Source organism: Colossoma macropomum, unplaced genomic scaffold (genome assembly GCF_904425465.1).
Source record: "Colossoma macropomum unplaced genomic scaffold, Colossoma_macropomum, whole genome shotgun sequence".
In the NCBI taxonomy this organism is placed as follows: Eukaryota; Metazoa; Chordata; class Actinopteri; order Characiformes; family Serrasalmidae; genus Colossoma; species Colossoma macropomum.
In genome coordinates, this window is record NW_023494792.1 from 60095487 (window position 1) to 60123208 (window position 27722).

The window sequence follows — 27722 nt, forward strand, 5'->3', positions numbered from 1 at the left end:
ATTTTGAGACGGCGTTTGTGCTGAAACAGCTGCTGACAGCACAGAGGCACAGAGGCGCTGTGTGTAACCTTGTTAGGGTTTGATATAAACCGCAAAATATCCCTGAAATCACACTGGTGGTAAGTTTTCCTGCAGCCTAACTCACGTAGACCGTCTGTCATGTTTTAAACTCCTCATCTAGCATCAAATTCCTGTCTTAACTGTATGTGTATCACTGGTATTTCATAATACGGTTTATCTTTTGCTCATTAGTTAAAGGGGAACTACACCGATTTTCCAAATTGTCTGCATAGTTCAGCTGTTGAGATGTAAACAGTGAGAAATTCGGAGTGGTTTGGTGTGAAATGGTTCAGGTGTCTTTACAGTGGTGGTGATAGGAACCAGGGGTCGCCATGACTACAACACAGATATAGACATTTTATTTACTATCCAAAACCACCAGTGAACCTACATGTGTCTTCTGAGCTTTATATGTAATGCTGATTATGATAGAATATTGGTAAGTATGAAAAAACAATTTTTTGGGGGGACTATTTTCACCTTAGAACACCCTTAATGTATCCTTCCACCATGAGTTGAATTAAAATAAATGGATTGATAACTTTATCCCAAAACTACTGTAAAAACAGTGTCTCAGACACCAGGCAGTGAATTCATAACCATTTAATGTAATAACTTTCTGTGAGGGAGCTTTTGGAGGTGGACGTCTGGTTCCTATCACCACCACTGTGATCAATTCTGACTCGGTAAGTTTCTCTAGAACGGAGTGTTTCACACCAAACCACTCTGAATGACTCTGTTTACATCTCGACCATTTAATTATGCAGAAATTTCAAAATATCAGTGGAGTTCCCCTTCAATAAGCCCAGCTTCTAACTTTTCTGATGTGTCACATTTGTAAACAAAGGACAATGGGAACAAAGAGGACCATGGAGGGAAGCCTGAAAACAGTGGTCAGAGTCTTCCGAAGAGAGTGTCACCGGCTTCTCGACTCTGAGAGGACCACCATTCACGGGACAGATGATATGCTGATGGTCCTACGGCTGGCCGCTGCTGAAGTCTGCAAACAGGTAACATTAACGTAATGAAACTCCTGTGTGATCTTGTCACACTGAGACAGAACCATTTGCGTGTTAGTTGATTTGTGAGTTTGGTGACAAAATGATTTAGTTTACTGTTCATACTCACAAACCAACTTATAAGACAATACACGACCAGCCTATTCAGTAAGACCACCTCCTTGTTTCTGCGCTCATTGTCCATTTGATCAGCTCCACTTACTATATAGGTGCACTTTGTAGTTCTACAGTTACAGACTGTAGTCCATCTGTTTCTCTGCATACTTTGTTACCCTGTTCTTCAGTGGTCAGGACCCCCATGGACCCCCACGGAGCAGGTACTATTTGGGTGGTGGATCATTCTCAGCACTGCAGTAATATTTATTTTGTCAAACATCTGATCAGCTGTAACAGAGAAAAAAGAACCAGAAGCTACATTTAACAAGAAAATACTATGAAAACTATGAATACAATTATCTTTATTTAGTATTTCACCTACTCTGTTTTGGTAAAATGCAGTTAAACGGGACTAATGTGCTCTGTTTATAATGAAACATGCAGTTGTTCAGTGTTCAAGTATGGACAATATGCACTATGTGTTCAGGAAAGCATATTGTACTGTATTGTGAGAATTTTATCATGATAATGATATATATATAGTCATGTTGCCCAGCCCCACTGTGTCCACTCACTGTCCACTCTAATAGACACTCCTACCTTGACAGTCCACCTTGTAGATGTAAAGTCAGAGACGATAGCTCATCTGCTGCTGCACAGTTTGTGTTGGTCATCCTCTAGTCCTTCATCAGTGGTCGCAGGATGCTGCCCGCAGGACACTGTTGGCTGGATGTTTTTGGTTGGTGGACTATTCTAAGTCCAGCAGTGACACTGAGGTGCTTAAACTCCAGCAGCACTGCTGTGTCTGATCCACTCATACCAGCACAACACACACTAACACACCACCACTACATCAGTGTTACTGCAGTGCTGAGAATGATCCACCACCCAAATAGTACCTGCTCTGTGAGGGTCCATGGGGATCCTGACCACTGAAGAACAGGGTAAAAGGGGGCTAACAAAGTATGCAGAGAAACAGATGGACTACAGTCTGTAACTGTAGAACTACAAAGTGCACCTATATAGTAAGTGGAGCTGATAAAATGGACAATCAGTGTGGATTCAAGGAGGTGGTTTTATTGAATTCGCTCGTCAGTGTAGGTCTCAATTGTAGATAGTGCCACCATCTCACCTGTATACTGCTGGCAATCAGAAGCCAGTTGGTCTTAACTAAGGTACTATGTTAAGAACCCAGGGATGGATTACTGACTGGGCTGGTACCAAGGGGTCTTTAGATAACACACTCCTCGGGTGTTCTATTGTTTTTGTACAGCAGTTAAATAAATAAAGTAATAAATTAATAAACTGGGCCGTGAACGCGGCGTTTAATATGTTTTAATGTTCGCAGTTCCTTCACCAAATTATAGTTCCTTAACGAGCAGCTTGTTGCTACATCAGAGTAACAAACTCCGCCCACTCGCTGCACAGCCGGCAGTTCGTTCTCCAGCTCCTCACACTAAATTCCCAAACTGTCATCACCACTGAGCAGCTTTTCAGAAATTAACCCAATACCATTCGCCAAACGTGTAGTCTGATCTTCAGAGTCTGACCAAATCAGACTGAGCCATAAAACTGACACAATATCAAGTTTAGCTCAGTTTTGTCAGTTTTTGCCAGATCAATATTAATGTTGTTTTGTTCCAGCCAGTCTGTAAAGCATCTTACAGCCCGTTTAGTTTGGCGAATGGTGTTGGGTTCATTTCTGGCTGATTCCAGGTTGTTTAGCTGTTCTTCTGTCTCAGCTGCCGACTGAAAAGCTGCTCAGTGGTGATGACAGTTTGGGAATTTAGTGTGGTCTCATCTTCAGAGTCTGACCAAATCCGCTGTTGGTCAAATGTGATCTTTATCCATTTTCTGTTTGTGGCAAAGTAAGAAGTAAAAACGTTCAGATGGCTTGAGCGTCTCCTACAGCTGTCAAAGTCGTTGCTTAGCAACAGCGTCTCAGCGGAGTGATAGTGTTTGTGAAAAAAACGTGCTGTTATGGTGAAATAACAGCACAGTTAGAACGCTTCTCAACCAATCAGCTTGTGTGGCCGGAACTAACTTGTATAAAATAGAATATTGCATATGAATAAGGCTAATTTTGTTTAGATTTGAAACAAAAGCAAAACAAACAGATGTGAACTTTTGCCCATTATATCGCTGCTGTCAGAAGAAAACCTCATATCTCCATTTTTGTAATCATAATTTGAAAATGCATGTTGCTCTTTGCATTGTGTGTAAATTTCGTGGTGAATGGACTAAAATAAATGGCCCAAAATGACTAGGAAAAAATTCTGGTTCCATTGACTTACATTAAAAGTAAAGAAGGTTTTTGCTTTTCCTGTAAAGTTACCATTTTGGACATGCAAAGTTTTCTTCCAGCACCAGTGATATACGTATGTATGTGTTATTGTTAGACTTGGAGGGAGACAGGCAACCCAAAAAAAGATCCTTGTCCAGGGGCCCGGCAAAAATCCATCTCTGCTCAGAACAAGCAGTATTGAATAAACTACTGAATGACACTAATATTCTGTGTCTGACAGAGTTAGGGAACCTCTCTGATTGCACTAGTGAGCTTTATTCATCAACCCTGAACCTTTCAAAAAAAACTGTGGTACTCATGCATTAGTATTGGCTATAAATGGCTGATTCTACTGAACTGAATCAAACTCAGAACACATTTAACTGACTTGGACTGAAATTCCATTTTTTCACTACCAAAACAGTCATAACACCACCGAAACCTACCAAGTAGTGACCGTTTTGGTGGTGAATATTTTGTCTAATTTTGAGCCTAACTCAAAACTCTAGCCAGTACATGACTAGCAAACACAGCTTTGAACTGCTGTATACACGAGTATAATATGTCTATACAACACAAAGTTTACTTAATTGCATAAAATGTGTTTTCGTTAATAGTTAGCTATTAACGTTCCACACTGATTTTCAGATTTTTAGGACACATTTAGTTCAAAACAATGGGATCTACCTGCTCACCATGTGGCCATGAGGGACAGGAATGTACTTCCCACTCTAAAATGCAGGGGCGTGGCTAAAATAAGGCCCGCCTACAGACTAAAACTCTGTAGTGACAAAGTGTGGGACAGCATTTTTTTTTATTATTATTATTACATTTTTTTTTGTATTCATGATGAATCTAAATATTTTAAATCAGCTTCACTTTGAAAGAAATCATCAAAAAGATCTTACAATAACATTGGGGGAAAAAATGCCAAAAAAAATTTATTATTATTATTATTATTATTTTCACACGTGTAAATTTAGGGGTTTGTGTTTGAGGCAGCCACTTTCCAATAGAAAGTACCCTATAAATGATGAGTTTGTTTATATTTGGCTTATTACTATCTCTATTAATGCCTTGGTTTTAAATAGATCATAACATAATCCTTGTAAATATCTAAGCTCTGAATGCTTCCCTTGTTAACTGAAGGCTGTGGGATCCTGGAGATAAATGGGAGCTTTTAAATGTACAGCTGAACTGTAAAATTTTCCATTGCTTGGCCTGTAGTGTTCTTGCGTGTGATGCTTGTCTCTGCTTTTGCTCTAGGAAAGAGGAGACTTCAGTGTGGCTTTGAGCGACGTGCTGGTGGCTTGGAAATGCTTGCTTCTGGACAAGCTCCACCTGTCCCATGACGGCTCCCCCCTTTCAGAGAATTATGACCTCATCCGGAAAGAGTATGACAGCTTTTTGAAGCGCACCAACACGGTGGATCTGATCGACGTCTATAATATGTACAAGCAGTTGAGGCGAGATGAAGACCCAGAGGATCCCCTCACCGCAGTGAGTGCTGAGAGCAGTTCGTGGCGTCAGCAGGGGCCCCTGAGATTGGGTTCTGGCATTCATCTCAGCAGAGCATCATTTTACAAAATCTTTTATTCCTGGTATTGTTTTCGCACCTAGATGCAGCTGTTCGAGTTCCTGCATGGTAACACTGAGGCCTCCGAAGAAACTGAGCTGACCCCTCCATGTCCAGCCACTCCGTCCAACAGAGCTCGTCGCTGCAGCTCACAGGTAGGCTTTAGTGGAAGATTTACCTCTGCAGCTGCGCGATATGGATAAAATACTGTGCTGCAGTTCTCACTGCATATTCCACATCATTCTGGAATGGTAGTATTGGACTGGCCAGTATTGCGCTGACATTTAAAGGGCCCATATCATGGAAAAGCACTTTCTGTTTTAATAAAGGAGCTTGAAGTATTATATAAACACTTTTAAAGTTTCAAAACGTATTGTGTGCATCCTCATACACATACAATCCATATATGGAAAGCAAGGGGTAAAAACAGCCAATTTTAAAATTCTGTGATGTCAGAAAAGCAAACACAATTAAATACACCGGTCAGGCATGACATTATGACCACCTCCTTGTTTCTACACTCATTGTCCATTTTATCAGCTCCACTTACTATATAGGTGCACTTTGTAGTTCTACAGTTACAGACTGTAGTCCATCTGTTTCTCTGCAGACTTTGTTAGCCCCCTTTTACCCTGTTCTTCAGTGGTCAGGACCCCCATGGAACATTATTTCATTAACAGCTACTAGCGCTGCTCTGTAGGCGACCCTGCCAGTCTGCAGTGACAGCAGAGGAGGGTTCCTCTGTTCAGTTCAGCTCCTCACTGCTGGGCTTTAGTTACATTTAGCACATCCTATGCCTTCAAAGAGGGGGGCAGTTATTTATATCACCCACCCCTAATTCTTTGGTGATATGAAGCTGAAGTCAGATATTCGCCAGCTTCTTGTTCGAATTTTTCCGTTCCACCTTAAATGGTGCAGCAGTTACATTCTGGCGCTTCAGGCATCAGAACTGCTGGACTATTTAAGGTGGAACGGGAAATTGAACTAGCTAGCTACCGAGACATTAGCATACTATTAGTGTAATTTTTTTTTTATGCCGGTTATGAAGCAACCATAATACATTGAGACGAAATTAAACTAAGATAAAGCAGTGGTTATCGTAATTTTTTAACAGAGAAAATTCTCACATTTATGGGTTTCTTTGGTCTCTTGTTCAGCTGTCTTGCTGGTTTTTCTCTTTTTCTCATATCTCTCTGTTTGGAGTCTCTGAAAAACCTCCGTTTGGAGGGTCATGCAGCCCTAACACTTCGCTCTACCCCTCTATCTCAACAAGAATTGGGACACCCTACCCCTAGACATGAATGAGCCAAACAGAGGGCTAAGGGGTGGGGGCGAGGGGTGAAATGGAATTGGGCTGTGACTTTGCCTACGGTTGCGGCTCTTTGCCGTTTAACTCTGAGGAGAATGGCTTGTTCAAATTGTTAATTGGCATAATGTTGCACTGCAGAGGTGTTCTCTCCCCCCCCCTCTCCTGTTTCCCTGCTTGGCAGTCTCTGTCTCTGTCTCTCTCTCTCTCTCTCTCTCTGTCTCTCTCTGTCTCTCTCTGTCTCTCTCTCTCTCTCTCTCTCTCTCTCTCTCTCTCTCTCTCTCTCTCTCTCTCTCTCTCTCTCTCTCTCTCTCACATATTTCCCAGTGAATTCTGCGCTCACACACTCCAGTTCCCCCTCCAGGATCCTTCTCTCCCTTATTAACAGGAACATTAAATCATATCACTCAGATTTAAGAGAGAAATGTGAATTCAATTACCAAGCGGATGTTTTGAAAGTGCAGTACAATGTGAGCTGAGACTGGGGCTCAGTCTTGCCCAGTCACCACCCCCCCACAACCCAACCCACCCCACCCCCCCTTCTTCTAGCTCCTGTCAGCCTCAGATTTATGAGGGTAGATGCTGGATCTTGCTACTGTAAGTCTGAGGCTGAAGGTTATGAATTGGGCCTGTTAGAGGTGTTTAAGGCAAAAATAAGCTGCAGGGCTATACTATTCACTGAAGACCTAATTCACGCAAGCCGACACAGTCATAATAGAACGCAGCTGCTTACACCGATCAGGCATAACATTATGACCACCTCATTGTCCATTTTATCAGCTCCACTTACTATATAGGTGCACGTTGTAGTTCTACAGTTACAGACTGTAGTCCATCTGTTTCTCTGCATACTTTGTTAGCCCCCTTTTACCCTGTTCTTCAGTGGTCAGGACCCCCATGGACCCTCACAGAGCAGGTACTATTTGAGTGGTGGATCATTCTCAGCACTGCAGTAACACTGACGTGGTGGTGGTGTGTTAGTGTGTGTTGTGCTGGTACGAGTGGATCAGACACAGCAGTGCTGCATGAGTTTTTAAACACCTCAGTGTCACTGCTGGACTGAGAATAGTCCACCAACCAAAAATATCCAGCCAACAGCGTCCTGTGGGCAGCGTCCTGTGACCACTGATGAAGGACTAGAGGATGACCAACACAAACTGTGCAGCAGCAGATGAGCTATCGTCTCTGACTTTACATCTACAAGGTGGACTGTCAAGGTAGGAGTGTCTATTAGAGTGGACAGTGAGTGGACACAGTGTTTAAAAACTGCAGCAGCACTGCTGTGTCTGATCCACTCAGACCAGTATGACACACACTAACACACCACCACCACGTCAGTGTTACTGCAGTGCTGAGAATGATCCACCACCCAAATAATACCTGCTCTGTGAGGGTCCATGGGGGTCCTGACCACTGAAGAACAGGGTAAAAGGGGGCTAACAAAGTATCAGAGAAACAGATGGACTACAGTCTGTAACTGTAGAACTACAAAGTGCACCTATATAGTAAGTGGAGCTGATAAAATGGACAATGAGCGAAGAAACAAGGAGGTGGTAATTAATGTTATGCCTGATCAGTGTATACTCTTATTCCTTTATCATAAGCTACCTCCTTTTTTTGTGCTGTGTGCAATTTCAGATTCTGTGGCAAATGACAAATGATGAAATGATTTTGATTGTGCATACTTGGTGATCCATTAATGTGCGTCTCTCTTTCCTCAGGTGCAGAGAGTGGTCAAGAGGGTCTTTTGCTCATATTTAGGTTTGCTGGTGAACTCTAAGAACGACTTGGCCCTCGCACACACGCTCAACGCGCCCAGCCGTTCTTTGGGGCACAGAGCCTTTACTGACCTCAAACATGCAGCACACAACAGCAATACATCTCTCTTCTTGGTAAATTCAAATTTTCAGTTTTTCATCTACTTGTTTTTCCTTAAAGGCAGCACAATGCATTTCTTCCGAAGTCCAAAATCATGTTGATTTAATTGCTCTTGTCTTGTTTTTTTCAGGCAGTGACATCATTTGTCAGAGCCGTACAGCTGGGTGGGAAAGGGTATGCCCCCCCTCAGTCTGATCCCTTAAGGAAGCACATGAAGGGCCTGTCACAGTTTGTCCATTTCACAGACCAGTTGGAAGAGATATTGGGAGAATGCCCAGATTCCAGGTATGCCTGCATGACTCTAACCTGCTTTCAGTCATTGTCCTGTTTGTCTCTCCACCAGATGGAAATGATCAGTGATGTTAGTGAATGTATTTAAAGTCCCCGTTCTACTCCCTTTCATGATTGTCTTCTAACTGTTTGTAGTTTCTGTGAAGTTTTTGCTTCTATGAACTGGCAGAGAAAGAAAGTTGTTGGTCTTTTCTTTTAAGAGAGTTTTTTTACATTTCTTTTGTGCCGTTTTCTTCAGTTTGATTTAAACTGGAGGGAACTAAATTTGGCTCAGGTTATATCAGATCTGCCAAAGTACCGATCTGTTAGCAATACATGTACGCCAGTCACTCACGTTCCTCTCCCTCACATAAAATGAGTTGTTTATGTTGCCAAGGAGACGCCACTGTCAGTCATTTTGCTTTCTGATGCCCACACATTTCTGAGCGGGCTGCGCTTATTTAAATTAATACAGTAATAATGAGACAAATGATGTGCAACAACATTTAAGCTACAATCACATTACAAGCCTCTTTGCTCAAATCCGATTATTTTATTTATTTATTTTTTTTTTTGCTAAAATCTGATCTCTCTGATACGATGGTTCACACTCGTTTAGGTAAGTGACTCAAATCTGTCATTAATGTGAACGAACTGGCGTCCTGAAATGACCCTCATGAGCTCATCCTACTTAGTAACGTCACGTGAATGAATCACGTTCATCATCAGCACAAACTAACGAGCAGAACGAGCTTCGCTGAGAAGATAATTAACTCTGATCAGCCCTCAGCTTCATTATTAGAGCGAGACGAAGGAGAAAAAGGTGAGATGAGCTGCTTTTCCACCGTTTACAGGCTTTAACTTCTGTTCGGCGCTGCTGCCATGGTAACGCTGAATGATGGTGCAGTGGAAAAAAAGCACATGAATTCCGATCTGAGCGTCACATTAAGGTCTCATGGCCACAAATCAGATACATATCCGATCTAGGACCACATATGAAAGCGGCTCAGGTTGGATTTGAAAAATATCAGATTTTTGTGTCCACACAGCCCTGAAAGCATCAGATCTGAGTCACATTAGGGCAAAAATCTGATTTGTGCCACTTCAACCTGGTAATGTGAACACAGCCTTAGCAACAACATTCAGGTCTTGCCGGGCTTTGAGAAGCTACTAGTGCAGACAAACAGGAGAGAAGATGCTTTGCAGCTGCTTTAGTCTCTGCTGTCTGATGTGCTTGATTATTGTCAGGGACACTCTGAGGCGCTTTAGCGTTCTCAGTACATATGCGTGCCTGACCGAAAGTGATTTGAGTTCGCAGACCACGCACTGGACCATGTTCACACATACTTAGCGCTGTCCGCCCAAGACGTATGTTAATGCCAGGTGTAAATGGGGCCTACAAGCTTTCGTGCCGCGCCAGAGCAGCTGCTCCTTTCGTAATCAAGCAGTCCGCTAATTGCTTCTTTGCAGCTGGTTACATAATGTCATGCATTTCGTTTGTCTGCTTCACCTCCTTTTGTGGTGGATTTGCCATTTCATTTTACAAAATAACCATGAACATTATCAGTCATCACTACACAAGGTTATTGGCTGTATTTTATGCAGTTCTATTCTTTCTTAACAAATTTTAAGACTCTGGTCTCATGTTTGTCCGTTCTCAGGTAAGCCATAACTAATATGTTCAAGAATGTGAACGCAGACATTTTGCTGCTTGTGAAATGTGGTCAAAATATTATTTATTCTTTTTTTGCATTGCGTTTTTATCAAAATCAAATGATCAGGTGAGGAAAAACGAATTGCGGAGCACATCCGTACGATAAAACGGGCATCCACAATATGCAGTGTCTTTGCAAGCCACTCACCTCGTGGCTGTTTCTGTGATGTCGTTCATGCCCATATAAAAACATGGACAAATTTCTCATTAAAACTCCCCCGAGACACACTCTGCAACTATCTGCCATGCATCCCTGTCCCTCATGGCCACATTGTGAGCAGTTAGATCCCATTGGTTTGAAGTAAGTGTGTCCCCAAGTCTGAAAATCCGTGCAGAACATTTAAAAATCTTCATTTTCTGCAGTTTAGTAAACTTTTTTTGTGTTTTGATGAAGAAAATGATGACTTTCTGTGTGACAGCTGTTCAAAGCGTTTTTGAGTTCTGCTTAAAATGAGCTAAAATTGTCACCACCGTAACAGTCAGTACTGAAACCTTTGGTAAAGTTTGGGTGGAGTTATGATTGTTTTGGTAGTGACGGTGAACATTCAATCATTTGTTTTTAATAAAATAAACATGATTTAAAGTAAATATAGAGTCACTCAAAGCTAAAGGATTTTAGTCTAAAGTCTAAGTCAGTTAAATGTTCGAAATGTGTTTTCAGCTCTGACTTTGAACCAGTTCAGTATGATCCATATAGCTCCCGACATCAGCTTCTCGCCAATGTCCGGTCATGAAGACAGTTTTTCTGTAAAGTATGTCATCTATGTTGTAAAACTATCGTGTGAGCGGCGAGCACTCCACCGGTACTGCAGCCTTTGTTTAACCTGTAGATAAAGCAGGGTTGCTGCCGTATTGTACTGCCTTTGACCTTATTGTACGAGTGGAAGGATGCATTCCTAGATCTACTGATGTTTTGTTGAGTTTCCATAGTGTTTCCTCAAAAATCACAGAAGTGGCCAGACATGAATGTCCCCAGGCAAATCTGATCTCCTCAAAAATAGAGATTTCATATCTGTGGAATGTAGCTTTCACTAATTTTGGCAAATAACAGATGAAAAATCCTGGAGAGCGAACTCGTGACTCCTTTGGAAGTTCACGAAACGCAGAAAACTTTTTCCACTAGATAAGGCTTAGCTGCTAAACTCGGGTTATTCTTGCCTTCCCAACTTATATGAGAATTTCAGATACGTGCAGTATTCCACCTTCCACCTTTTTAACTCCTTGAGACCACCGGTGGTTCCAAAACGCACTTCGTCATTTTCTTCATAACTGTCATATTTCATAAGCTTCATTCTAAAGCTGGGGGTCGTATGAGAGCTGTAACTGTCTTCTTTCCAGTCAAATAGATGGGTGATGTGATTTTAAACCCTTATAATAAAAGAAGCTGAACTCTTCTACTGAAAGTCGACCCATTTTTCCACAAACCTGGGCTATAAACTGTAAACAGATGGCGTCTCTTCAGTGATCTGCTCTGTAAACATTATTTTTATAAAATAATACGAAGAGAAGATTTTTGGCTTTCAGCAGTAAATTGTAAGCATATAGCAATATGTGTATGATCATAAAACACGTTCTGTTCATTTGAGGGGAGCTTTTACAAAAATTTAATTTTTATTTTATTTATTTATTTCATGCAGTTACTGAATAATTTGCCTTATAATTTTGGTCATGTAAATTCAGATGGACAAACCAAAATATACCCTGGAGAACAAGAGGTTAATTTAATGTTTGCCTGTTTCTCAATATCTGAGGCCGAAGAATGACAGCTGCTTTCTCAGTTTGCCTTCTGTGTTCATTGTTATTCTGGATGAGGGGGTCAGTGGCAGTACCCCAGTGACGTTTTGTTTTATTCTGTGTTCTGTCTGTTTCTTCTGAGCAGAACTCTGACTCCCCTCTAGTCATATCTCTCTCCTACTTCTTGAATGATGTAGGAAAGTACTCACTGTTTTAAATAAAAGTTTCGTCTTGTCCCGTGATGACTGACTTCTGGACCTGTGCGTTCTGCAAACTCCTTAATTATTTATTTTTATTGTTTTTCTAGTATACTTTGCCTCTGGTTTAATACTGGTCATGTGTTGGATGCAGTTCTTTTTAAAGTTCTGTGAGTTTTCTCAGAATTTTCAGCTCCAATGATTGAGATTTTGAGAGATTGAGAACACTTTATTTGGCGTCGTTCTTTGTAGATGATTAATAAACTCTAAACATATTATCAATAACGCATCAACAACATATCAGTGAAGTATCAGTAGTGAAGTTAAAATCTTGATGTTCTGTCGACACATTACTTACATAAGTAGATGTATTGTTTGTTACTTCCATTACCCAAAACCTCACCCTGGCCCTAATCCTCACCCTAACCTTAACCTCAACCTAAAACCTAACCCTAATCCTAACCCTCACCCTGGCAGTAATCCTAACCCTAATCTTAACCTCAACCCCAAACCTAATCCTAACCCTAACCTTAACCTCAACCCAAAACCTAACCCTAATCCTAACCCTCACCCTGGCAGTAATCCTAACCCTAATCTTAACCTCAACCCCAAACCTAATCCTAACCCTAACCTTAACCTCAACCCAAAACCTAATCCTAATCCTAACCCTCACCCTGGCAGTAATCCTAACCCTAACCTTAACCTCAACCCAAAACCTAATCCTAACCCTCACCCTGGCAGTAATCCTAAACCTAATCTTAACCTCAACCCAAAACCTAATCCTAACCCATATGTTTTTGATGTTACTGATAGTCCATTGAGTGTTTTTCATCTCAAAGGACCACTGAAAATAAAGCGCCACAGAGATTATTTATTCATTTATTTATTCATTTATTTATTTATTTATTTATTTATTTATTTATTTATTTATTTATTTATTTTAGGCATATGCTGATAATTGTGGGTGTAACAAATACAGATATGTGCATGTACTCAGTTAACTGAATACTGAAAACGTCAAAATTAGTTGGAATGCACATCCCTAGCAACAATGCACATTTTTACTTTTGATATGATTTTCAATTCTGTGGCCAAAGTCAAATTAGATTTTTGATATTTTGTGTTTTGAAATGTTTTAACGATCCAGAGCTGTAATTATACACTACTAAAATTGGTTTGGCTCAAATACGTCCTCAAACAGCTCTTTAATAACTCCAGTGTCGGCCCCAAAAATCACAGCCCCTACAATGTGTAAGTGACCAGAAAAAAGCCCAGTCATTTGAGCATGGCTTCATGCTGAGTATAACAACTGCCCCCTCCCCTCCCACTTCACTCCTGAAACGCACCCAAATGCCTAGATTTAATCACTGACAGTTGTTTCCACAAAAGACTGTAAATCTTCGAAAGAGACTGAAGTGTGTTGGCGAATTTAGAATTACTGTATTTATTTAGTTCTATATGAAAACCTTTAATGCCAATGCATACTAAGCAGTGTTTCAGCATCATGGAAGCAGAGGGAGGAGCAAAAATAGATCTTATTCTGCCGTCTCTGGAGTCTGTGTGAATGAAAGTAGAGTGTGGAGTCAAGTATAATGGAGTTTATGGACAGTGAAGGAGGTGCAGTAGGAGGTGCTTTCAATGACAAGATGGAAATCGTTGCTTTTCCCCAAGTTCCTATTTGAACGTGACAAATAATCTTGGTCTTGGCACAGCTTAGACCCCAGAAAGAAATTGGGCATCCACTGGTGCTGCTTTCTCTGGGTGGGTAGCAGAGGTGTTCCCCAAGGATCTGTTCTAGGTCCACTTTTATTTATCTATTTTCTTCCTTTTGGTTTGGATCAGTTATCACGGCCTTCAGTTCCGTGTTCATGGCTCCTTTCTCACCTACCTCATTCAACCCCCTCGCAACTTAAGCAGCAGATCTGATCATGCGACTTAAGTCGCAAGTGGGTTGAATGAGGTAGGTGAGAAAGGAGCAGAAAGTTAGGTGCTGGGGTCTGTGTCTGCATGAACACGGAACCGAAGGCCGTGATAACTGATCCAAACCAAAAGGAAGAAAATAGATAAATAAAAGTGGACCTAGAACAGATCCTTGGGGAACACCACTCCTACCCACCCAGAGAAAGCAGCACCAGTTATGCTCTTTAATGGCTTTTTCCAGTCCAGCACAGTATGGTTACTAATTCTTATTCAGAACTAAATGTAAAACCCAGGAACCTGTGTCCATTTCCTATCGCATAACGGAACCGTGAAAGTTCTCAGTAGCTTGTGTTGTCATCTGATTTTCTCATGCAAATCTAGGATCAACAGGCTCTGATTTACCTGATTTGTCTGATTTTATAATAGAGTAAATGACTGAAAGTCTTTTCTAGTGCTTATTATAGCTCCTTGTACTCTGCAATACTAGTTTGCAGATGCAGTCAGGGCTGAGGTTCAGTTTTTAAGGGTTTAAGGACATTAGCAACTGTTAGTTTTGTGAGAATTTGCGAGTGTTGATGGGTTCCCACTTTTATGCACGTAAGCCACCACTGGTCTTGAAGGATGGAACTGGATACGAGTAGATGTGGGTCAGAGGTTTAACGATCTGATCCGCTGCAAGTTTCATGAGAGTGAAGTAAAGCTGATCAAGACCAGATGGTTTTCTGGGATCGATATTTCACTGGCTTTTAACACACCATCATGGAGAACAGGAGTAAAACGGAGTCAGCAGTTGTTAAGCGAGAACTTAACATCAACTGACATCATTAAAGGAGGGCCAGAGGGCCTAAACTGCTTGTTGAAGTGATTGATTTCCAATCCTGTTTTATAGTAGGATGGGAATCTGTCGCATCTTGTCTTACAGAAAGAAATGGATTCAATTACAATGGTTCAGAGTGATGGAGACAGAACATGTTGCCAAAGTGTTGCACAAATAGTTCTGAACAGGCTCCAATGGTCTCTTCTCAACAGGTTTAGCACATTTTGATGAGCAAAAAAGTGAAAATAGCCTGTCAGCCTCACTTTCACACCACCAGTGTTTCTCTCTTGAATCCGTTCTTGGATAACCATAGATGGATAGGTATGGACCATGTTCTTCACATTTACTGGAAAGCAGCTCTCTCCTCACTGAAGTTCAATTTGTGGATGGTTAAAACTCTTGAGATTCCATCGTCAGAGTGTCCTGACGCAATTCCTTCGCCTTGTCCTCTGTTCTCAGCTGTAGATCGCAGACATGTGGGCCCGAAAGCCCTGGAGGCCCTCACCTGACCCTCACCTGACTCCGACTCTGTCCCTCACCCCAGTAGACGGTGATAACTCAAGCCTTTGATTTCCTGCGCAGATTTTGATCTTATCGTCCAGAGAAGCCCCTTCTGCACTTCCCTTATCGAAATCCACCTGCGCTATCTATCTGCAGATCTATTTTTCTTTTCCCTCAAAAGCAGCCACTAATGACGTCTACGTCAGTATTAATGATATGGGTTGAATTGCTCAAGCATGTTTATCTGTGCAACATCAAAGCCCATTGTTCTGAAAAGCAAAAAAGGCAATTGTGTCCTTCCGTGGGTTGATTGCTGAAAGCTGATCAAACATCATACATCGAAATATTTTCCTTGATTGCTCTCACTTCAAAAACTTTACAAACTGGTGCTTTCCCAAACGTTTGGCAACACAACACATAGTGGAGTGGACCATCGATTGGCTCGTGAAGGCCTAAAGATAATTTCCTCTGGTGCATCAGAGATGCAAGTGCCTTGAACCTGCTATGGGGCTTTTCCCAAAAGATAGTGATTTAAGGTTCTGAGCCAAAAGGGTTCTTTCATCAGGCTGCGACCCTCCTAGATCCCCCCCCCCTCACCCCACCCCACAGCACCTTGTGGAGTACTGTGTTACCACACACAAACACCTCTCAATGCGAGATCAGTGCCTCTTGTACGACTAACATCTGTTTTCCCAGATGATTCTGTTACTGTAATTCCCTCACACGAAAGCTGGGTCAGGGATTCGGGCCGGCTCCCTTCCCGACTTCGCCCCCACTGTTTACCTTCGCTAACGTCCACACAGGCGTGTGCGTATACACGGATACATGCTTAGAGCAGAGATGTGCAGCTTTGGGATGGTGATAGTCTGTCAATAACTCCTCTTTGCCTGGACTTTCACTGTTAGGGTTGTTTTTGTTTTTGCTTTTCTTTCCCCTCTTTCTCTCCTTCAGTCTGTAAACTGATTGACCTCCGCTTCAGAGTACAGCTCTGGTTGTGTTTTACTGTATTTTTATTTTTTAAAGATGGTTTAGAGATTGTTCAATGCTATTTTTTTTATACTACGATACTGATACTTAATATTATTACATCAATATTTTTATACAAATTAATTGTTTGGAAAACCTTTTTACAAACTACCTTTTTTAGTACGAAAACAGATGAATAAAACTATGCATTGCACTTCAGTGGCCTTTTATTGTCGCTCTGATGATGACGAATCAATAATAAGCCCATAGTGATGTGACTCTGAATGTGTGCACACACTCGTTTAGAAACTATCGCAGTGCATCTGACAAAGGCTGCATGGAGCTTCTCTTTTACAGTGATGCTGGCACACAAAGCTCTGATTCCACATGCTGATCTACATTACTGTGGCCAAAAGGGGGCAATTGAGACAAAAGGTAGGGGAGGGATAAAAACTACTAGGGATGCATCAATGGCTGGTAACATTTTATACTTTTATTTTGTTTTTGAGACTTGAAGCTCACACTGTGTGGGCTGAATAACTAAATAAATACATGAAACACACATCTCCAGCTATAATATATAATATAGGCTTTAATGAGCCTGACTGGCATTTTTAACTCATAAATGAAAAATGAGTTGCGTATTTAAATAACATGAACAAAATAAAGTGCTATATTGAAATAAAAAGGTGCCTGGCTATGAAGCACAATCGGTCATTTATAATTCTGCTGTGACATTTTGTTACAGCTATTCAAGCAGCATTCGATTAGTGTCAGCGCTCTTACCTGCCCTGTTTACCTCATAAAATTGCAAGACAGATCAACTAAAATGTAAATAATAAATTGGCCAATTGCATGTTTGGAGCAAAAATTTGCAGATTCCGATCCTGGCCAATGCCGATCATGATTTCCCAAGAACTTTAAATAGATAAGCTTTAAAATAATTAAAAACAAAAAAAATAAATAACAAGAACTACTAAATCTTTATTTTTAATTAAAGCATCTTAAGATGAGCATCTAAACATGCTCAAACTCCTCAAACAGACACTTTACAGGTGGAAATATGTAGCCAAAGACACAAACTGTACAAAACTACAGCATTTATTTATTTATTCTGTAGTGTGTGTGTGTGTGTGTGTGTGTGTGTGTGTGTGTGTGTGTGTGTGTGTGTGTGTGTGTGTGTGTGTGTGTGGTTTATTCTCTAAACTCTTTCACCACATGAAAAGAAAAACGTGGCTATTATCATGCAACCCGCTTAATCCTGTTGTGTTACAGGCAGTTTTGTGTTATTTTAGGCCAGATTTGTCATGAAATCTGTTAAAGATGTGGTTTGTTCTGCCCACGCCCCCCTCCCCACCCCACCCCAACCCCAGATATCCGGTTTAGCATTTTCTGTTGGTACTAGCCCAATTCCGATACTTGTTATTGGAATTGTGCTGTTTTCAATTGTTTTGCCTGGTCTTGTTTGTTTCTTTTTGGACTAATAAGAACTGTTCTCTGTTCCCTCCTAGTGTTGCTGGGTGCAGGATCGTGTCCAGCATCAGGGCAGCTCTCTTGAAGGGCCTCAGTAATGGAGATCCGGTGTACGCTGCTGCAGAAGATACAGTGAAGGAGCTCAAAGAAAGAATCACTCAAATCCACACTTCTCTGAAAGAGTCTGCTTCCACCACAGGGATTAGCCCAGCGAGGGTAGAGTTGATTGAATCTATACTGAAAACATAAAATCTTCAGATCATCTTAAATCATCTTAAATCTAGTATAAATATTGAATATTTCTCAATTTATGGTCATTATAAAAAAGTTTGATCATTTCTGCAAGTTATTACTTGTTTTAGCTAGTGAAAATTTCTTGCATTGGCAAAATATTTAGCTTGTTTTTTACGCAGATAATAAATTTTGGAAATTTTTTTTCCAAGAAATTATACCTGAAACAAGCTAAATTATCTGCCAATAACTCAATTTCAATAGAAAAAGTGACAAGACATGTAAAAAATGTTTAATATTGTGTCTAATATTGTGTCTTATATTCTTACAGTCATCTCAGAATGAGAAATATTAAATTTTTGGTAGTTTTAAGATTATTTAACTTACCAATATATCATTTTTTTGCAGTGTAGCTTACTTATATCTTGCATGTCCACTCTTTTCTGGTTGAATAATGTGTAAACTAATATAATGTAATATAGTTATATTATATACTATAATTGCAGCCCAAAGCTTATGCCATTAATCATGCCACTGCCTACGGAGGCAGAGAGAGTGTGAAGCTGCTCATGGCTCTGCTGGATGAAGAGGCACTAGCGCCGCCCTGCAGGAATAAGGCAGAACTTCTCACTGAAGATCAGGCAGTTCTTAATGGGACTGAAGGAGTGTGTCTTCTGTCCCTGTACAAGTGAGTTCTGCCAGTGTAAACCATTCATGGTCACTTCCTGACCGTGCCTCATAGTTGTTTTCAGATTATTGTTCCCACATTTTACTTTTTGTTCTGCTGTTTGTCACATTATGTTGTGTCTTGTCTTGTTTATTCATGGGCTTCTGCTTTCTTTCAAATAAATGCCTCCAGATCTCCAGAAGCTCCCTCAGGACTCTCTCCGCAGCCCTTACAAAACCGCATCCAGAGCCAACAAGGACATGTGAAGTCTAAGGTAGTGAATCTTGATGCTCGTGCCTGAAAACCGAATCCTAATTGTTTTGATGGCCGATCTTTAATCCCAGTAGGTTGTGCTTGTGGATTTGAGGGCTGCAGATTTAAACTAGAGTGCTACATTTATTGGCTAAATATATGGACAAAGGTATTGGGCCACACCTCTTAATCATTGAATTCAGGTGTTTTGTTCAGTCTTGTTGCGACAGGTGTACAAAATCAAGCAGCTAGCCATGCAGCCTGCCTTTTCAGCTCGCTGAATTCGAGCGTGGTGCTGTAATAGGATGCCACCATTGCAGCAAGTCAGTTTGCGAAATTTCTTCCCTTCTAGATATTAAACAATCAGCTGTTAGTGGTATTAATGAACAGTTGAAGCATTTAGGAACCACAGCAACTCAGCCACGAAGTGGCAGACCGTGAAAAAATGATGTATTTAGTCTTTAGATATTTAAAAGTATTGTTATCATTTATTTAAACCTAAGAAATTAATGAATTATTTGAGGAGCTTACTATATACCAAATTATAATTAATATAGTACCTTTTATTGAGAGGTCTGTCCCAAACCCTACCCCCTAAAATGATTCTTAATTTTATTCATTTAGATTTATCATGAGTTTAATTTTTAAGTAATAAAAAATACTTTATTACAAAAATGCTGCTCCACACTTTCATGTCACTACTGAAACACAGGGTTTTCGAGCAGGAAGAGAGACTGCATCCCTGTCCCTCATGGCCACATTTTGTTTGAGCTCATTGTTTTGAAGTAAATGTGTCCCAAAGTCTGAAAGTCGGTGTGTAACATTTAAGAATTTTCACTACCGAAACACACATTTTCTGCAGTTAAGTAACGTTTTGTGTTTTAATAAAAATATTATTATTCTATGTGTGTACAGCTGTTCACAGCTGTGTTTCATGTTCTGGCTAGCATTTTTGTGTCAGTAGTGTTATGATTGTGTTAGTGTCAAAATGGAATATTCAATCCTTTATTATAACAAATAAGCATAATTAAGGTATAGGGTCACTCAAAGCAAAAGGATTTTAAAGTCTAAAGTCCAGGTCAATAAAAAGTCCAAAATAGGTTATCAAGTCTGACTTTAAACCAGTTCAGTAGAATTATATATATATATACCCATTGTGGACTTTAAATTGACTTGGACTTTAGACAAAAATCCTTTTATCTTAGAGTGACCCTTTGCGTGGAGATGGGCTGGAACCCACTGGAACCCCTGCTCTGGAGGCAAAAGTTGGGACGAGACTGGTTTTAAGCTCAGAGTTTGAATATCTATGTGACTCTCTTTGTAAAGGCCATAGTTGTTTGATTCACACACACATTTAAGAACAGAGCAAAGTGTCTGTTGAACTCAAATTCAGCCAAAAGACCTTGAAAGGTCTGAGTCACTCTGCATTTGGCTTCATGCCCATATTAGGAACTTCAGGTCTAAGCTGGATTTTATTTATTTATTTATTTTTTTTGACAAAAAGGTAAACAAAAAGGTTCCAAACCTGATCAATTTTATCTTGTGTACGTTTCCCCCAAATCTCACTGGACCCCTGTGTTACGAGGCTGTTTAGCCAATAATGAACTAACACTCCTGCACACTGAAATGATGTCACATTAAAAAGTCTACTGTTACACTTTAACACTTCTATATACCCACACCAGCTGCTCAAGCTGCAGCCTAAAGCTGCCAAAGCCTCCAAACTACCACATTTGATAAAGCTTACTGGTTTGTGTGAGGTGTTTTGGTGAGGCCAGTCCTATGATGTCAGTTGGATTGGAGGATCCGGTGATGTTTGGAGGAAACCTGTCAGGTTTGGAACATTTTAGTTTACCACAGGACACAACAGCAGCGCTTTTTCACGTTTAAGTTCAAGGGGCTTTTTTTGCACATTCACGTCTAGAGGTAGGGTGTCCCAATTCTTGTTGAGATAGAGGGGTAGCGTGAAGTGTTGGGGCTACATGGCCCTCCAAACGGAGGTTTTTCAGAGACTCACTTCAAACAGAGTATTATGCTCTACATACTGAGAATATGTGGTTGGTGTAGTGTAGTGGGTAACACCTCTGCCTTCTATGCTGTAGACTGGGGTTCAATCCCTGCCTGGGTAAGCACCTTACATTATACCAATAAGAGTCCTTGGGCAAGACTCCTAACACTACCTTCACCTACCTGTGTAAAATGATCAAATTGTAAGTGGCTCTGGATAAGAGCATCTGTAAATGCCATAAATGGAAATATGTGGAGTTGTGCAAAGGAGGATGTGACATACTATGACATATTAGCAGATAGCATATATGAACGTAGCAGTCACTAAGGGAACAGCAATGAAATACAGCATTTGGTTGATACCGTACTCTAGCAGCCAGTATTTTTGTAGAAGTAAAAATGTGCAAAATGCAAGTCAGCTATAAGTTATATCAAGTATGAAGTATTTCAGTGAAATGCAATAATATTTATATTTAAATACCGTGTCAGACATAAACTGGAACCGCAAAAAATGGAGAGTGAGATGGTCTTGTGTCTGTCTGTCTGTCTGTCTGTCTGTCTGTCTGTCTGTGCGGGTGTCCTTCAGTTCAGTCCATGGGAGTTGAGGAATCTGATGGCTTGTGGAAAGAAACTGCACCCCCCCCCCACCCCCTCAAAAAAACGCTGTCCAAAAAATTTGTCACAGAAAGAAACACTTACGCCCCGAGTTTAGAATAAGGGCATGATGCCGACTACAGAATGATGACAAGACTTTGGATGTCTATGGAAAGTTGTGATAGAGTGGGCTCCACCCTAAATAAATAAATGAAAATAAATAAACAAATAAATAAATAAAGCTATGCTTTCCCGCAGTGAAACCAAACTTTGTCAAGAGAACCAAAATAGCAGAAACCAACAAAAACTCCACCCTCACTTCACGATATTTGCTATTTAAAAGTTTCTGCTGTTTATCTGAGTTTAAGAATGTGACATTTGGGAACTAACATTGTATTTTACAGCTTACAGCTGACGATCATTTCAGTCTACACAATATGGCAAAAACATCATAATACTTGAAGACATTTTTACAATAGGATATGCATCACAATATTACATATTGTGAGGTTTGACAAGTTGGAACATATACAATGCACCAGTTGTGTCCATAGCAGTCCAACCTAGCAGTACAGTACTTTTTATTTATTTATTTATTTATTTTTTTTATAATTTCACATTCTGTGCTGCACTACATTCAGTTAAACAGGACTAGTTCTGCTCTCTTGGACTCAAGTTATCGAGATTTGGACTAAGGCAAAGCCTTAGACGACTACGCTGCTTGGGAGGTCTTGTGGGAGCACTGACGATATCTCAATATGCTCAGAAAAGTTTGTGATGACTACATTTGTCACTGCCCATCCTTATCAGTCAACAAAGCGTTGTATAATTCAGAGTTTTGGATGTAAAATTTGGTGTTAGCCACAATTTTATATCGATCAGGCCCTACTTTACACCAAGGAGGATGCCGGGGGACCAGCTAGGATACCCCAAAGCTGCAATATCTCTGCTGTTTGCTTCAGAATAGTCCAAATTTTTCTCAACACGATTGTATTGTCATACCACCCCATTTAAAGAAGCCTGCGCAGGCCGACTTCTTCTCTTTTCAAACTGTATAACTTCTCAGGTTTTAGTGCGCATTAGCTGTTTTTTGTGAAGCATCAACGTTTTATTTTCTACCAGTCGAGTGGCTCTCGTTCACTCTGCGGCCTTGTGCGTTTTTACTGTTGACTTATAAAACTATAGAAAGAAATAAAACCTTCAGTCAGGACTACAAGCCGCTCAAAGCAGCCTGTTCCAAAGCAGAACCTTGAAGAGGCCGGAGAAAGCTTCCGCATTTCCCACCACGACAAACAGCGGCCGTTTTTTAAATCTGAGGAACGGGTATTTCTGTCGAGAGATAAAGCTGCATCGAGCCTCTGCAAGCATGCATGCTAAATGCATTTTGGAAAATGGTTTCTTTATTTGATTGCAATAGCAGATGTCACTTTAGCTCCCTCTACTCTGGCCGCCTTCCTGTGAGTGCGCAGTAATGGTCCCTGGGTAGCTCACCGCTTCCTGAACTCGGCTGGCGGAAGCTTTTCCGCATCCATTTCACTTTGAAGCCGCCGTATCGGTCGCGTAACTCGACTAACAAGGGGGGAAACTTGAAAGGTTATTGTTTCCTGTTGTCTGCAGAACGACTTTATCCCGCCGCCCTCCCCAGCCAGCTTCTTCCCAGGGCTGACGTCAACTGGCACACAGGGAGTGATGCAGAAGTCTCTGCCGGGCTTAGGACACAGTCTTTTTCGCTTTTGATGAGTAATGCTTTAAATCCACCTGTTTAGATTGCGGACTATGTGAATTATTTGTTAATCTATATAAACGCGCATGCATATTTGTACGTTTGCGTGTGTGTTTATTGCATAACAGGTGTGCGGTTGCGCGAGCCTGAAAGAGCAAAACGGACAAGCACGGTTGCACCTCATTGCATATTTCTGATTTATCTGAATGATTCGGCACAGCACGTTCTGATAAACCCGCACTCGCACTCCCATAGGCAGGGGGTAATTGCTATCACCTGCTGCTCTCGAGCATTATGGGCCTCATCAGTCTTGTCTCACTGCTGCTTTGAAATCCTTTACTGCCCTCTTTTTGCCCCCCAGGTCAGCTGGTCCAAAGGGGTTATACAGGGACAGGCACTGGATGCACTCAGGCATCTTTTTTTCACAGCCCTCCCAGCTGTGGGGATTAAAAGTGAGTTTGCGTGCTGCCATATTTAGCTGCCATCATCTTTTTCTGAGTGTTCAGGATGCTCTCCATTAGCATGCAACCGGGGCAATCTGGCCTGCTGTTTTAAGCCTCCGTGTCTGAGGGTTGCTGTTGTTTTAGGTGTTCTTTTGAGAAAAGGCTTTGATCTGCCGCCCCTTCCTTCTTTCACTCTCCCAATCCCACCCAACATTTTTTTTTTATCATTAATTTTTTTTTTTATTCTGAATTCCTCTCCATTTATTGCGGCCCCTTGGCCCAGAGGGGGGAGAAACTCTGGAATCCCACTAATCCCAAGCAGGCGTGGATCAAACGAGCGGATCAGCACTTCTCCGAGGCCCTCGAGACCTCTAGGCCTCATTGAGGTTTCATGAGCAGCTCGTTCTTCCACTTCTGTACCTCTTGCCAGCCACCGGTCTTCAGCGCCTCCGTTTGTCAGAGCCCTCGTACCTGCATGGTTTCGTCAGAGCCTATTTGCGCTTGGCCACTTCATGTGTCTTTGGCTGATGTGATCGCGGTCGAGTCATTAAAAAGCCAAAAAATAAAGGCAGCCTAGATGAACTGGAGGCAGATCTCTCAGACCACCTCAGCCTCAACATAACACAGATATTTTTATGTCATTAAATGTGTTTGAGTGAGGTGGTTATTGGTGGTTGTTGGGTGGTAGTGGTGGTGGTTGTTGCTGTTGGTTGTTGGTGGTGGTGGTTGCTGTTGGTGGTGGTTGTGGGTGGGGGTGGTGGTGGTGGTTGTGGGTGGGGGGTGGTGGTGGTTGCTCTAGGTGGTTGGTGGTGGTTGTGGGTGGGGGGGGTGGTGGTGGTTGCTCTTGGTGGTTGGTGGTGGTTGTGGGTGGGGGGGTGGTGGTGGTTGCTCTTGGTGGTGGTTGTGGGTGGGGGGGGTGGTGGTGGTTGCTCTTGGTGGTTGGTGGTGGTTGTGGGTGGGGGGGTGGTGGTGGTTGCTCTTGGTGGTTGGTGGTGGTTGTGGGTGGGGGGGTGGTGGTGGTTGCTCTTGGTGGTTGGTGGTGGTTGTGGGTGGTTGTGGGTGGGGGTGGTGGTTGGTGGTGGTGGTGGGGGGGTGGTGGTGGTTGCTCTTGGTGGTTGTGGGTGGGGGGGTGGTGGTGGTTGCTGTTGGTGGTTGTGGGTGGTTGTGGGTGGGGGGGTGGTGGTGGTTGCTCTTGGTGGTTGGTGGTGGTTGTGGGTGGGGGGGTGGTGGTGGTTGCTCTTGGTGGTTGGTGGTGGTTGTGGGTGGGGGGTGGTGGTGGTTGCTCTTGGTGGTTGGTGGTGGTTGTGGGTGGGGGGGTGGGGGTGGTGGTGGTTGCTCTTGGTGGTTGGTGGTGGTGGTGGGGGGGGAGGTGGTGGTTGCTCTTGGTGGTTGGTGGTGGTTGTGGGTGGGGGGGTGGTGGTGGTTGCTGTTGGTGGTTGGTGGTGGTTGTGGGTGGTTGTGGGTGGTTGTGGGTGGGGGGGTGGTGGTGGTTGCTCTTGGTGGTTGGTGGTGGTTGTGGGTGGGGGGGTGGTGGTGGTTGCTCTTGGTGGTTGGTGGTGGTTGTGGGTGGGGGGGTGGTGGTGGTTGCTCTTGGTGGTTGGTGGTGGTTGTGGGTGGGGGGGTGGTGGTGGTTGCTCTTGGTGGTTGGTGGTGGTTGTGGGTGGGGGGGGTGGGGGTGGTGGTTGCTCTTGGTGGTTGGTGGTGGTTGTGGGTGGGGGGGGTTGCTCTTGGTGGTTGGTGGTGGTGGTGGTGGGGGGGGTGGTGGTGGTTTCTCTTGGTGGTTGGTGGTGGTTGTGGGTGGGGGGGTGGTGGTGGTTGCTGTTGGTGGTTGTGGGTGGTTGTGGGTGGTTGTGGGTGGGGGTGGTGGTTGTTGCTCTTGGTGGTTGGTGGTGGTTGTGGGTGGGGGGTGGTGGTGGTTGTGGGTGGGGGGTGGTGGTGGTTGCTCTTGGTGGGTGGTGGTGGTTGTGGGTGGTTGCTGTGGGTGGTGGTGGTTGCTCTTGGTGGTTGGTGGTGGTGGTTGTGGGTGGTTGCTGTTGGTGGTTGTGGGTGGGTGTCGTTGTTGTCGTTCTCAGTTGCAACACTGAGTTTGACAGATGTTCAAGTAACTTTAGTTACTTTAGTGTGTTGCAGTTTTACAGTGAGTCTGTTGGCCGTCTGCCAAGTTTGTCAGCCTAGACCTAGTTGCTAATCACAACCACATTCTCAATTCACAGGATACGTTTGGGCCATTCACTACATACACGGGCGGTACGGCACTACAGTGGGTAGCACTGTTGCCTCACAGCAAGAAGGGCCTGGGTTCAATTCGCTGGCTGGGTGACCAGGGTCCTTTCTGAGTGTAGTTGCAGTTCTTATCACTTTTTATGCTACAGACGCTGTAAGAAGTTTTTCCTTTTAGTTATTTGAAATGCATGACTGCATAGAGCAGAATCTCCATGGCATATTCAAAGGAGATCCACATTTTCATGGGAAAAGCAGCACTGATGCATATTTCTAGTGGCAGGGTTTAAAGGATGTGTTGATTAATTTTATCTGGACATTATCTAGAAATGTGGCACATTTGAAGGTTGTCGCTCAAAATAACCATTTTTGTTCTTCCAGGCAAGGGAAAGAGTCATCCGCTCCCAATTTGCCTGCACCTACCAGGACGATGGGCTGCCCCTGAACCGCGTGCTAGAGTTTCCCAGCTCCAGTCAGCTTCCCACCTGTGTGCATCCTGCTCCCAAACGCACAAGCCCTTCACCTGTTATTGCTCCTCCTGAGGAAGAACCCGAAACTACAAGCACATTCGGTAAACTCCCAAGCACTGCCTCCAACATCAAGATGAAAACAAGTTCTAAAATGGCCTGCTTGCATGTTTTATGGCGGTTGCACACACAAATACACACATAAGGGAATGCTCCAGGTCCCTCTGACGCCACACTGTCGGAATGATGCCCAGGTCCACCTCCTGAGCCTGTGAGCCAGGGCCTCGAGCTCTGCCCAATCCCTGCTTGGGGACTGGTGCTTAAGATCAACCTTTTAAAACAATTCCCTGCACTATAAAACCTGGCCGGCCCCTCGTCTGTAGTAAAAACCCTAAGAACAAACTCACACATGGGCTCTGTCTCTCCCTCGTTCTCTCTCTCTCTCTCTCTCTCTCTCTCTCTCTCTCTCTGCGAATTCAGGCTGTGGTCCACCACATTACATGACAAATGTTCAGCTTCAACCCTGTAAAATAAACACGCTGCCTGTTAAACTGCAGGCTAACGTCAGCAGTTTCATCATAGCTTCACCCTCTTCTTTCACCCTCCTCCTCCTCCTCCTTGTCCATTTTTCTTTGTTCAGTCTGATTCCCAAGCTTGACTTTTTTCTCCCCCATCTCCCTCCTCTTTGTCCCTTATTCATGTTCTTCAGTGGAAGTGGATCCAGGGGCTGCGAGTTCAGCCCTGGGGCAGCGAAGCGGCAACTCCTGCGTACGAACAGGTGGACCTGCACGGCTCCAAACGGTCACCAAGACCTCCAAAAGGAAACTGGCAAGCAAGGACTGCGTGGAACAAGGAAGCGAGGAGAACCAGCCGCCCCAAAAGAGACCCCCTGCCAAAGCCTCCAACCCTGGGCCGGCGAAGAAGAGCAGCAAAGCTGCTGGCAAGAAGCTCATTGCAGGTCAAGGCAAGCTCACGAGCTTTTTCAGACTGTGATTTAAAGCTTATCTGTGGCGCCTCATCAGCAGATCACAGCGTGTTATTTATTGCCATTTCACTGGTCTAAATGCATTTAAAGTGGAGCGAGCCAAATATGTGTAATCATGTCCCTTGACATGGATTTGCAACACTTTAGATGAGTGCATGAGAGATTTTTTTTGTTTTTTTTCTTTTGACCACATTTTGAAGATTTTACTACTGTCTGATTTTAACCCCTGTGGAGACATATTTCTGTTTACGCAGTGCGTTGAACATCTTTATGTGGGGTTTTATAATGTCCATCAATCATATTGCAGTGAAGTTACCAACAA

The 27722-nt window shown here is 42.7% G+C and overlaps 1 protein-coding gene across 1 annotated transcript; it reads left to right on the forward strand.

Annotated features, from left to right (window-relative positions):
• LOC118811397 (PARP1 binding protein) lies at positions 1–27710 on the forward strand. The gene is made up of 11 exons (XM_036575569.1): positions 1–119; positions 908–1070; positions 4726–4959; positions 5080–5190; positions 8063–8233; positions 8350–8504; positions 17850–18027; positions 18549–18730; positions 18902–18983; positions 26330–26519; positions 27125–27710. The coding sequence occupies exons 2-11, from the start codon at positions 912–914 to the stop codon at positions 27406–27408; spliced, it is 1746 nt and encodes a 581-aa protein (XP_036431462.1). The 5' UTR covers positions 1–119; positions 908–911; the 3' UTR covers positions 27409–27710.
• The last annotated feature ends 12 nt before the right edge of the window (positions 27711–27722 follow it).

Coding starts and splice junctions, on each gene's coding strand:
- LOC118811397 (XM_036575569.1), top strand. CDS start 912: ATGGGAACAAAGAGGACCATGGAGGGAAGCCTGAAAACAGTGGTCAGA. Junction 5,191..8,062: donor CTCGTCGCTGCAGCTCACAG/GTAGGCTTTAGT, acceptor CTCTTTCCTCAG/GTGCAGAGAGTGGTCAAGAG. Junction 8,234..8,349: donor GCAATACATCTCTCTTCTTG/GTAAATTCAAAT, acceptor TGTTTTTTTCAG/GCAGTGACATCATTTGTCAG.